The sequence below is a fragment of the Miscanthus floridulus genome, chromosome 2 (assembly GCF_019320115.1).
Source record: "Miscanthus floridulus cultivar M001 chromosome 2, ASM1932011v1, whole genome shotgun sequence".
NCBI classification, from domain to species: domain Eukaryota; kingdom Viridiplantae; phylum Streptophyta; class Magnoliopsida; order Poales; family Poaceae; genus Miscanthus; species Miscanthus floridulus.
The window spans coordinates 103,386,179-103,399,667 of record NC_089581.1 but is presented as its reverse complement, the minus strand read 5'-3'; the positions used below and the strand labels follow the sequence as shown (position 1 = coordinate 103,399,667).

The 13,489-nt window shown below is 48.2% G+C and overlaps 1 protein-coding gene across 1 annotated transcript; it reads left to right on the top strand.

The window, feature by feature from the left end:
- Positions 1-395: 395 nt before the first annotated feature.
- Positions 396-3,779, top strand: LOC136539277 (uncharacterized). The gene is made up of 2 exons (XM_066531217.1): positions 396-3,009; positions 3,108-3,779. The coding sequence occupies exons 1-2, from the start codon at positions 2,375-2,377 to the stop codon at positions 3,256-3,258; spliced, it is 786 nt and encodes a 261-aa protein (XP_066387314.1). The 5' UTR covers positions 396-2,374; the 3' UTR covers positions 3,259-3,779.
- Positions 3,780-13,489: the final 9,710 nt, after the last annotated feature.

Sequence of the window (13,489 nt, the reverse complement as noted above, 5' to 3'; positions counted from 1 at the left end):
CCCTTCTAGAAAGGAACCAATCAATCAACTAGCAGCAGCTCACCAGCACAGTGAATTTTTTTGACTAGGCCATGACTGAGATTAAAATATTTTAGGAGAGCTAGAGTAGTAGTTGTAGAGGAGGGGCTCAGTATATGTGAAAGGGCCTTGCCTCCATCGAAGTAGCAGTCAGTCAGTTCTAGGCCAGCTACCCACTCAGGGTTGAGAACTCCTAAGAAACACCTCGTGCACTCTTTGCTTGAGAAAAACACCAACTCTTCCACTAGCACAAGCTGGTGACTTGATCACCATGGAGAGCGACATAGGGTGAGAAGAGGGGGCTCACCAGGAGAGGAAGTTACCAGAGATCCCAAAGTGCTTGCAAGCAACTCTGGAATCACATTTGAAGCAACCAAGACCTGCAAGAGGAGTGAGTGTCCGAGGAAAATAAGCCTAAGATCGGAGCTAATCATCATCAAGATTAAGGTGAGGTTCACAGGCATGTCTTAGAATATTTCTTTTTTTCCTCTCTACTAAGAACACTAACACAAGAACCTGTACATCTAGAGCTCTCAGGTGCAAGAGAGTTAATTAGTAGGTGGGCCATTCAATGTGTAGACTAGATCTTAGCCGTCTTTCTAGGCTGGGTCGATACAATTGGTATGTTTAAATCCTGTACTGGCCCTCCCTCTTTCTAGTACTCCACCGAACGCACCAACTGCCCTGGCTGATCTGATCGGAGGGATATATAGGCTAGTAGAGTACAAGTACAACCACGTCATGTACGAACGTATCCCGCATGCAAATTTCTAGTCCTAAAGAAAGTCTCCGTACAACTGTACGCACGATGGTTCTCTTGTGCTAGCTAGCGGGCGGCACTGTGGTAGACAGCAGGACGCAGGAGCAGCCCCAACCTGCCCAACCACAAGCAGGACTAGTTTGTCCAGTATGGTAAAGTCCGAGGTTTACCCGGTCCACGGGCAGGGGTACTACTAGACATTTTTTATATAAATTAGTACTCTACATTTAGACCCTGTCTCTACAAAACGACATCAGGTTTTAGAAAATCTTTTGCATTTTTCACTTTTACGAAATATAAATTGGACGCCAGTAGGTTTAAAAAAAATGTTTTTTTTACCGGTTCTTGCTTTTTCGAGTAAGCCAAAGCCGATCCAAACCCTGCCAAACATATCTTTGACTTTTAGCACCAAGCCACCAACTTTCGCTCCTAGGGTTCAGAATATATGTGCGTACACTCATAGACGGGTTTAGTATGAGAGTGTGTCTATACACTGTTATTGAAAAAAAAATTATGCACTACGCATATACGTGGATCAGTTGAGTAGATCATGTGGATGATAAATGGCTGGCCAATGGGCACTAAGAAGAGCAAGTGCTTTGTCAGTTTATGCCTACAATAGTCGATAGATAATGCACAAAATATACACATATATATGCAGTGCAGGCATCAATAATCAGGGTTGTGTGTTGTCTCCATCGACGATCGGAATTCTGGGTTCGCTGAACAGGGTCCGTCCATGACGTCACCATGTGGCACCCGTAGATATTCTTGCCTGGTTGGATGGTTGGACGTGCATGCGCCGCAATTGGAAGCGCTCCTGGCCGTCCGTCCGTCCACAGATATTTGGGGCTCTTGTTTCTTTGCGAGAGGAAAGAAAATAAAATAAAGACGACCTGTAGACAGCACCAGCACTGCACGCGAGTGCTGCACGCCTGCACTGCACGTACGTTTGTGTACTCCTAGGCTAGGCCCTAGGTATAGCGAGCCCCATTGCATGCATTTGCGATTGGGGGAAAGAACCGGCCCGTTCCCTTTCGTGTGTCTTCACTGTCACTGAAAGCGTGGTACGTACCAGCTTTCACCAAGTTTTTTTTTTTAGGAAAACTAGCTTTCACCAAGTGGCTGCTGCAGTTTTGTTGGCTTGGCTAGCGTGCCTCTTGCTGCATGATCCGAGACCAAAAAACCGCGGCCAGCCGCAGATACAATGATCCTGTTCGTTCGTTGGTTTTAGTTGGTTCAAATCAGTCAGTTAATAGTGTTTTTTTTCATAATAAATTAATATCAACTAATCTAGACTAGCTCAGAAACCAATTAGAGAACCGACCAAATGATGCATTCCACGGTGGCCCCAACACGTGGCCCCCGCTTCACGTGCCCCACCTCCCCTCCCTCTCGCCTCGCCGTGCACGGTGCACATGACCCCAGTCGCCGACGCCGTCACATGGCCAAGCCTTCCATTCTATCCAGTCTATAAAAAACAACACAACGAAACAGGAGGGAGAAGGGAAGCCAATCCATCACCGCCACCGCCACCGCCACCGCCACCGCCCGAGCCCCGAGGCCTCCTAGGCCCCTCCTCATCTCTGCCAAGCAATGGAAGCCGCCGGAGCCACCTCGGCCCGCCTGGCCCACTCCGCCTCCCTCTCCGCCGCCCGCCCCCACCTCCGCTCCCGCACCGCCAGGTTCCCGCCGTCCCCACAGCTGACCCCGCTCTCGGCCGCCGCGTCGCCGCGCGCCGCCCTCTCGCTACGCCGCGCCAGGTCCGACGCTGAGCTCGCCTACTTCGCGAGATCCGCCGTCGTCCTCCGCCGCCACGCCCCGATCCCCGCCATCCTCGAGGCGGCGGACGAGGAAGAGCGCCAGCAGCAGGACGGCAGCAGCAAGGCGCCAGCGGGCCTCGCCGACGGCGGCGGCGGCGGCAGCGGAGGCCGCGGAGGAGGAGGCGGCGGCGGCCAAGGCAGCGGCTGCGACATGGGCGAGTACTACCGCCGCGTGCTGCGGGTGGATCCCGGGAACTCGCTGCTGCTGCGCAACTACAGCAAGTACCTGCACGAGGTGGGGCGAGACCTGGCGGGCGCCGAGGGCTGCTACGCGCGCGCGCTGCTGGCGTGCCCCGGGGACGCCGACCTGCTCAGCCTCTACGGCCGCGTCATCTGGGAGGCGCGGCAGGAGAAGGACCGCGCCGCGGACTACTTCGAGCGCGCCGTGCAGGCCGCGCCGGATGACTGGTGAGGATGACTACTCCGATCCTTCCGCGGATGTATGGTGATATATACCTCATTGTTCGAACGATCGATTATTGATTGGTACTACTATGATCGTGCAGCTACGTGCTCGGGTCCTACGCGAGCTTCCTTTGGGACGCCGAAGACGACGACGACGAGGAAGTAGGCACCCGGGCGGCCGATGTGAAAGAGGGAACAACAAGCACGGTGGTCGCGTCGTGCGACTCTCCGGCGTTGGTGCCCGCGTGCTGATCGACCCGCGAGTCGGGGTGGACACCGGTGGTCAGCTGCCTGCGTGCTGATCGACCCGCGCCTCGGGGTGGACCGGTGGTCAGCTGCCTGCGTGCTGATCGACCCGCGCGTCGGGGTGGACACCGGTGGTCAGCTGCCTGCGTGCTGATCGATCCGCGCGTCGGGGTGGACCGTCGGTCAGCTGCTTCATCTACTGTTTTGTCTACAACTACTGTTGTGTACATAGGAGGACGTACGCGGACCGGATCGGACGGCGGCGGAGGGAGTGACAGCACAAATCAACTGCCACCGCCGACGATGGATCGGACCGTCGATCGAGCCGCCGAAAAATAACGAGGAGCCTAGCCGACGGGCAACGGGCCCTGCAGGGAATGAGACGATTGCGGCAGCAAAACGGCTGTCCGGTCTGGCCGTCGAAGCCTAGACGGGCACCTGGTTTGCCTCTAATCATTACTGCTTGATAAATGTGTAGAGCGACGACCTTGTAGGTTTGTACCCCTAATAAAGTTTACTCCTAATCCTATCCCATCTCATCCCATACGGGGCCCAGGGCTCTGGCTCTTTTGAAAATGGTTCTGGCTCTGGCTCTCTGAAGGAGCAGCTTCTCTGGAGGAGCTGAAGCCGTTCTGGAAAACGTTTGGTAAAATGGCTCATTTGCACTAAACGATGTGAACCCACAGTAAGGAGCCGCGCGAAGCTTGTTTTTGAGGCTTCTCCTACGCAGGCAAAAAAATGGCTCTGGCTCTTGACCGTCTCTCCATGCGGAGCTGTGCAGGAGCCGGAGCTGAAGCCCCTACAGAAGCCCTGCTAAAGAGGCTCTCAATGTTCCTACGTTACTCACGTGCATCGAGATCCTTCCGTCGGTCTGTCTTTCCCTGCGTTCCCCTACCACTCGCGCCGATAGGTGGGACCTCATCCCTGTGGCGTTGTTCCTCCCCGCGGCGTTGAAGTAGGAAACAACGCCGCACACCACGTTGATCGCAACGCCTGCTCCCTTCCTCGTGCGGCGCTTCCTTTTTTCTCTCGCTCCCCCTTCTTCCTGTGCGTTGCTTCACGTACGTCGCCCAAGAACACGCATCGCCTCGCGCGGCTGGAGGCTTCCCTTCTGTGCTCCTCTGTTGCGTCTCGGTCCACGACGAACCACGCCCAGCGCGGTGTCTTGAGTCTTGACGACGCTGCGCCTACAGATAAGGCCGATCTAATACGAGAAGAAGGCGCGGAGTCTTGACGACGCTGCCCGCTCGAGTCTCCATGGCACCGCGCCCTCTCCAGTGATGCTGCTGCTTTGCGCCGCCCTCCCCATGTTGGATATAATATGGGCTTGACCCATATAATATTTAATAATTAAATAAAACTCTATGGTGCGTAATATTAAGTGTTGTATGGTTTAATACCATACGAGATTTTGACTGAACGTTGACTCAGCTTATATGGTTGGAAATTATTCATCTAAATTGAGAAGCTGAGAAAAAAATAAAGGCATGCCACACGCGCGCGCGCCACCGCCGCCGCCGGCCGGGCCGGGCCGCGGGCTGGGCCGAGGCCGTGGGCGTGGCGTGGAGTTTCGCTCCTTGATGGTGGAGGCGAACTGACTACGTCAGTTACCGTCCCTTCCGCTTCCGCTTCCCGTCTCCTAGGATTCTCCGCTGCCTTAGTCTTCTCTTCCCCGTCAGCAGCCATATACCCTATCTTCCTTCAGTCCAGACTCAATCTTCTGTAACCACTCTTGAGAGAACCACAGATCAGCAGCCTTCTGACTTCCCCGTCCCGTACCTCTGCGCGCACGGAGTCGCGGGAGAGCAGGTGTCTCCGGAACCCTCGTCCGCCTGAGAATCCGACCGATCCACGACTGCTCGTTCATCTTCTTCTTGGAGATCGCTCTTGGATCTGTCCTCTCCCTAGAACGTCAAGGCGTCTTCTTCCTGATGATCCGTTCGTGGGACTGCACTGTGAACATCTTCTTGCATCGACTGTGGTCTACGACTTCGAGCAACGCACTATGTCTAGTGCGAATGAAGCCTCCGATGCCCTCGGCATGGGACCCTTCGCTGGGTACAGTCTAATCTCTGTAATTACTGTATTTTGTATTCTTACTGTATCAATTAGTATGTCATCTATGCATGCTGTAGCGTTCATAAGAAATATACACATGCATATATATGCTGTCACAAACCTGCTGATATTATATTTTTGGATTAAACTGATAATGAAAATGCCTAAATTCCTAATAATCCAAAAGCCTAATCTTAGGCAATTTTCTGTCAGTGGTTTTGCTGTCGCTTTGAAGCCGAATAATTTTGATGGCAAGAATTTTATGATATGGCATGCAAAGATGGTATTGTGGTTGATTACGATGAACTGCTATCACGCCGCACAGGGGAAGCCTAAACAGTTTACTCCTGAGGAGGAGCGAAAGTTCTTGGCTGCCGATAACCTGTTCTGAGGCACCGTGATTAGTGCATTTCATCCCAAGTATGAGAAAAACTACATATCTTGCACATTAGGCAAAGAATTATGGGATGCTCTTGAAGTAAAGTTTGGGGTTTCTGATGCTGGTAGTGAGCTGTACCTTATAGAGCAGTTGTATGACTATAAAATGGTTGAAAACTATTCTATGGTCGAACAGGCTCATGAGATACAGGCGCTGGCAAAGGAACTAGAACATTTCTCATGTTTGTTGCCCGACAAATTTGTGGCTGGCGGTATAATCGCTAAGTTGGCACTTTCTTGGAGGAATTTTGCTACTTCTCTAAAACACAAGAGACAAGAGTTTAGCGTGGCCGAGCTTATTGGATCTCTTGATGTTGAGGAGAGGGCGAGAGCAAAAGACAACCGTGAAAAAGGAGTTGAGTCTTCCGCTGCCAATATGGTGCAGAAGAAAAACCCATTTACATCTCGTAATAAAAAGAAGAAGAACATGCAAGAGAACAACAATGCAAAGCCTAAGCAGACTGTACAGTTTAAGAAGAAAAACAACAAGAAAGGTGGAGGATGCTTTGTTTGCGGGAGTGATGAGCATTGGACAAGTGTGTGCCCCAGACCGCAAATACAAGCAAGAAAAGAAATCAGCAAATGTGGTCATTAGCGAGACTAGAGGAGGAACATCTGGGTATGGTAATTCTTTACCCTTTGTTCTTTCAGTTTGTCTTTCACCCGAGTGGTGGATGGACAGTGGTGCTAATATTTATGTGTGTGCTGATGTTTCTTTGTTTACTTCCTATCAGGTCGGTAGGAGTGGAGCCTTGCTGATGGGAAACGGTTCGCATGCGCGTGTTTTTGGTGCTGGTACGGTCATTCTGAAGTTTACTTCGGGAAAGACGGTGCTATTAAAGAACGTGCAACATGTCCCCTCCATCAAGAAGAATCTTGTTAGCGCTTCTTAGATGTGTCGCGATGGCTTTAAAATTATACTTGAGTCCAATAAATGTGTTGTGTAGAGACATGGAACATTTGTTGGAAAAGGTTATGATTTCAGAGGCTTGTTCCGCTTATCTTTGCTTTATGATGTGTGTAATAAAGTGGTGAATAATGTTAATGTTTCGGATGAGTCGAATATATGGCATTCACGACTTTGTCACATTAATTTTGGCTGTTTCACGCAGCTTGTAAATCTGAATTTAATCCCAAAATTTAACTTAGTCAAAGATTCTAAGTGCCAGGTGTGTGTGCAATCGAAGCAACCGCGCAAGCCTCACAAGGCTGCTGAGGCGAGGAACTTGGCACCATTAGACTCATTCATTCTGATTTATGCGAAATGAATGACGAATTGACTAAAGGCGGTAGACGATACTTCATGACATTTATAGATGATTGCACTAGATTTTGCTACGTGTATTTATTAAAAACAAAAGATGAAGCGTTGCATTATTTTAAGGTCTATAAAGCTGAGGTAGAAAATCAACTTGAGAAGAAAATCAAGCGTTTGCGGTCCGATCGCGGGGGAGAATATTTCTCAAATGAATTTTCTGAGTTTTGCGCGGTGCAAGGAATTATTCATGAGAGGACGCCACCATACTCACCACAGTCCAATGGGATTGCAGAGAGAAAGAACCGCACTCTAACTGATTTGGTTAATACCATATTGGAGAATGTGGGACTATCTAAGGAATGGTGGGGTGAGGCTATATTGACACCATGTCATATCCTAAATAGAGTGCCCACAAAGAACAAAGAAATCACACCATTCGAGGAATGGGAGAAGAAGAGATTAAATCTCTCTTACCTGTGAACTTGGGGTTGTTTAGCAAAGGTGAATGTGCCAATAAACAAAAAGCAAAAGCTTGGACCAAAGACTGTTAATGGTGTCTTTCTTGATTATGCTATTCACAGCGTGGGTTATAGATTTTTAATTATAAACTCTAGTGTTCCTAAGATGGCTGTTGATACAATCATAGAATCTAGAGACGCTACATTTTTTTAGAATGAGTTTCCCATGAAAATGCACCTAGCACAACTGGTCATGAATTTATAATTCCCTATGAGCATAAAAATTTTACTCTGATAGAACAAATTGAGGAACCCTATATGCAAAATTCTGAGGAGGATGACACTATAGTCACTAGGAAAAGCAAGAGACAGAGGACTGCAAAGTCTTTTGATGATGACTATATTGTGTACCTTGTGTATGACACACCAACGACTATTGAAGAGGCATATTCCTCTCTTGATGCTGACTTATGGAAGGAAGCAGTAGGGAGTGAGATGGATTCTGTTATGTCTAATGGAACTTGGAAAATTATTGATCGTCCCTATGGGTGCAAGCCTATAGGGTGTAAATGGGTGTTCAAGAAAAAGCTTAGGCTTGATGGTACTATTGAGAGGTACAAGGCAAGGCTTGTGGCCAAGGGTTATACTCAAAAGGAAGGTGAGGATTTCTTTGATACTTATTCACCGGTTGCCCGATTGACCATAATTCAAGTTTTGCTTTCCCTGGTAGCCTCTTATGGTCTTATCGTTCATCAAATGGACATTAAGATAGCTTTCCTAAACAAAGAGTTGGAGGAGAAGATCTATATGGATCAGCCGGATGGGTTTGTAGCAAATGATCAACAAGGCAAGGTGTGTAAATTATTAAAGTCATTATATGGCCTAAAACAAGCTCCTAAGCAATGGCATGAGAAGTTCGACAGAACTTTAACATCTGCTGGCTTTGTTGTGAATGAAGCTGACAAATATGTGTACTATCGGTATGGTGGGGGTTAAGGAGTCATTTTGTGTTTATATGTTGATGACATACTGATCTTTGGATCTAGCCTCAAAGTGATCAAGGAGGTAAAGAAATTTCTATCTGAAAATTTTGAGATGAAAGATTTGAGAGAGGCTGATGTTATTCTTAATATCAAGCTTCTAAGAGAAGGTGATGGTAGGGTAACTCTGTTACAAACCCACTATATGAAAAAGGTGCTGCGTCGCTTTGGGTTCAGTGACTGTGCACCTGCTCCTACACCTTATGACCCTAGCGTGCTATTGAGGAAAAATCAAAGAATAGCAAGGGATCAGTTGAGATATTCCTAGATCATTGGTTCGCTCATGTATCTTGCCAGTGCAACAAGGCCTGACATCTCATTTGCTATGTGCAAACTGAGTCAGTTTGTGTCAAACCCGGGAGATGATCACTGGCGTGTTGTTGAGAGAGTGTTGCGCTACCTAAAAGGAACCATGAGCTATGGTATTTGTTATACCGGACATCCAAAAGTGCTTGAAGGTTATTGTGATGCCAACTAGATTTCTGATGCTGATGAGCTTTATGCCACAAGTGGATATATGTTTTCACTTGGAGGTGGTGCTGTTTTCTAGAAGTCTTGTAAGCAGACTATCTTAACGAAGTCTACAATGGAAGCAGAACTCATAGCATTAGACACTGCTGGATCTGAGGTTGAGTGGCTTCGTGATCTCCTTATGGATTTACCGGTTGTTGAAAAACTTATACCGGCTATTTCTATGAACTGCGATAACCAGACTGTGATTATAAATGTTAACAGTTCTAAGGACAACATGAAGTCCACATGGCATGCTAAGAGACGACTAAAATCTATTAGAAAATTGAGAAACTCCGGAGTAATAGTGTTGGACTATGTCCACACGTCTAAGAATTTGGTAGATCAATTCACTAAGAGTCTGTCACGCAACGTGATAGAAAGTGCATCGAGAGAGATGGGTTTGAGACCCACTTGAAATTTACTATAGTGGTAACATGTTCTATGTGATCGGAGATCCCGTGAAGTAGGATGGTGAAACAAGCTAGTAGTAAATTGTGAGGAAAGATCCTTAGTAAAACTTATTTCTGATGCATATCTTTCCTTTCTGTATGGCAGGCTGGCTTTTGCCTTAATGCATTCCAAGTGGCTTGTCAAAGCAAAGATGTTGTCCTACAGAATATCTTTTGAGGAACACACCTATATGAGTCAGACTGCTGGTCACAGTCTATGAGATTTGGGTGATCTATAAATACTCATGAAAGACACTGAAGTATGACTTATATGCTTCAAATAGAGGAGATGCCTTTTGCTGCCCAGTATCAGCTAAGGACTTTAGTGACATTCACCTCACACAAAACTGTCAATTCAAGGCTTAGTCCATTGTTCAGTTGTGACTGAGTGAAACTATTGTTCTAGATAGATGTTCAACTTAACAGTCTCCATCGAAACACTGGTATATAAAAGAAATGTGGTTCTAAGACTACTTTGTTACAAACCCTAGAGTTTGGTGGGGATTGTTGGATATAATATGGGCTTGGCCCATATAATATTTAATAATTAAATAAAACTCTATGGTGCGTAACATTAAGTGTTGTATGGTTTAATACCATACGAGATTTTGACTGAACGCTGACTCGGCTTATATGGTTGGAAATTATTCATTTAAATTGAGAAGCTGAGAAAAGAATAAAGGCGTGCCACACGCGCGCGCGCCGCTGCCGCCGCCGGCCGTGCCGTGCCGTGGGCATGGGCGCGGGCCGAGGCCGAGGCCGTGGGCGTGGCGTGGCAGGCGGGCGATGAGCGAGCGGGGGGGGGGGGGCGTGGTCAGTCTTTTGCCACTTAAATCCACATTATCACGGGAGTTTCGCTCCTTGATGGTGGAGGCGAACTGACTGCGTCAGTTACCGTCCCTTCCGCTTCCGCTTCCCGTCTCCTGGGATTCTTCGCTGTCTTCGTCTTCTCTTCCCCGTCAGCAGCCATATATCCTATCTTCCTTCAGTCCAGACTCAATCTTCCGTAACCACTCCCGAGAGAACCACAGATCAGCAGCCTTCTGACTTCCCCGTCCCGTACCTCTACGCGCACGGAGTCGTGGGAGAGCAGGTGCCTCCGGAACCCTCGTTCGCCTGAGAATCCTGCATGGGGCGAGCGAGCGGGCGGGCGTGGCCAGTCTTTTGCCACTTAAATCCACATTATCACGGGAGTTTCGCTCCTTGATGGTGGAGGCGAACTGACTGCGTCAGTTACCGTCCCTTCCGCTTCCGCTTCCCGTCTCCTGGGATTCTCCGCTGCCTTCGTCTTCTCTTCCCCGTCAGTAGCCATATATCTTGTCTTCCTTCAGTCTAGACTCAATCATCCGTAACCACTCCCGAGAGAACCACAGATCAGCAGCCTTCTAACTTCCCCGTCCCATACCTCTACGTGCACGGAGTCGCGGGAGAGCAGGTGCCTCCGGAACCCTCGTCCGCCTGAGAATCCTACACGGGGTGACCGGCGATTAGGTTTTTGGGGAGCGATCCGCGACTGCTCGTTCATCTTCTTCCTGGAGATCGCTCTTGGATCCGTCCTCTCCCTGGAACATCAAGGTGTCTTCTTCCTAGTGATCCGTTCGTGGGACTGCACTGCGAACATCTTCCTGCATCGACTGTGGTCCGTGACTTCGAGCAACGCACTATGTCTAGTGCGAATGGAGCCTCCGATGCCCTCGACATGGGACCCTCCGCTGGGTACAGTCTAATATCTGTGATTACTGTATTTTGTATTTTTACTGTATCAATCAGTATGTTATCCATGTATGCTGTAGCGTTCATAAGAAATATATACATGCACATATATGCTGTCACAAATCTACTAATGTTATATTTCTGGATTAAACTAATAATGAAAATGTCTAAATTCCTAACAGCCCAGTATCCAACGGTGAGCCAATCAATCCCCTGATGTATTTCCTACTTGCATCTCATCCATCCCCGTCTAGGCTTGCGTAGGCCGCCCTGGTGTGAGCAGCAGCAAAATCATTAAACCCTTTTAACTTGGAAGCACGTGACGATCACATGTTATTTAAATCTGATTCCCTTTTAATGTTACGGTAGGTTCACTATACATCCTTTTTTTAGTGTTGTTTTCCTTGGTCAGGTTATGCGTGAGCATTTAAGAATAATTTGCTTGTTTTATTGTATTCATGTGTTTTGAAAGCTGGATCTCACAAAATGCTAGAGTTGTCACTTTACCAAGATTTTTTTTCTATTACATAGATCTACCACTGTATTGGTTTCCTCTGTGATTTAGTAACTATATTTTTTAATCACGTAATGACCTGGACAGGGGCGTTGGACAGGATTCAGGCCGAGGCCATCCCTCACGCACCCGTGTGCTGTTGCTTATTGTGCGCTTTTCTTTGATCGCGGATCAGTTTCAGGCCTTGGGATCTGCTATTGGCTTGGTTTGCTCGGTGGTGAGTGGTGCCAGTGCAACTGCAACCGTGCAAGTGAATGTGAATATTTTAAAGATTGTTTAGCACCCAATGTTGATCAGTGTTACTGTCCAGCTGTGGTGAGTGATGCACCTGCACCAATGCCCTGGAGACGATCTGTAGACGCCTGGGGACGCCGTCACAGCTAGCACGCCTAAGAGTTCAAGGTAACTAAATCACGAAAATTCCTGACCATTTTTTTATGCAGTACTCTAAAACTCAACGGGTGATTGTGTGCCTTATCAGTCACGGTCTCTGGCTGTCAAAAAATCAAAGTTATCTTCGACATGAATCATACATTATGCATCGCTTCTCTGACTGAAACAACTAGCTAATCAAGTTAATTACAAAATATGTCAAGGTTCCCGGTACACCTCATGCGTTGGTTGCTTTATTTTGCCCTTGATTACAGGCTTTACATACTAGGCATGCCACATAATATAGTATTCATTTGATTTTTCATGATAAGACATTAATACTTATTGTATGCATCTTAGGTTCCTGAAGGTATTATCGACAGAATATCGTCGGCAGTCCTCCAAGGGGTATCCCACGAAGGTAGATTGATTGACAGAGAGACGTGTAATCAAGAACAAGAAGGCAACAGAGACACACGAGTTAGACAGGTTCAGGCCGTAAGTATGACGTAATACCCTACTCCTGTGGTCTGTTGGTTTGTATTGGCTATCGTATGATATTGCGTGAGTTTGGAGGGGTCCCTGCCCGCCTTATATAGTCCGGGAGCAGGGTTACAAGTCGGTTAGATCTGAGAGATAATTAAAAAGCAATAACATATTACAGGAATATTGGAATCATACGTATCCTAACAGATCTCGTAGTATCTTTAGGATATCTTCCTGGTGTCTTGCGAGAGACGCCGAGCAGCGCCGTACCCCACAAGGCTTCGTCTTGTGGGCTGGGCCGCCCCTGGGGGCGTAGCTCATGTGGTCTGTCGTGGGTATCCGGGGTCGTACCCCCCACAGCTAGTCCCCAAGCGCCTTTTACCCGTTGTGCAACATCATCTTGAGCTTGTCCGAGCAGGTGCGAACAAAGCCGAGCAGTCAAACTCATGGTCCGACTACCGTGATGAGTTGCCGAGCAGTTGTGAGCAGTTGCCGAGCTGCGTGAACCGTCGCCGAGCAGCGTGAACTGTCGCCGAGAAGCGTGAACCATCGCCGAGTAGCGTGAACCGTCGCCAAGCAGCGTGAACCGTAGCCGAGCAGTATAACCCAAGTACGGCTTGCCATAAGGATGTAAGGAGCTCAAGTTCAGAATCGAAAATTTCTTCACAGTTTCAGTCTTGTTGGCGGGTACTTCGGCGCTGGTGAGGTACTTGATGAACTATTCCCTTTAATCGGCGGCCGGCGAAGGTACCGTAAGTACCAGCTTCTTGGCGGGGGGAACTTCCTGAACTTCTTTTTCTTCCTTAATGGATGGCACCAAGAGATCTTGAACGAAAACCCCCGGCGGAATCACGGCGCGAGAGGAGCCTAACTTGGATATGTGGTCGGCGAGCTGATTTTGATCTCATACCACGTGGTGATACTCGATACCGTAGAAC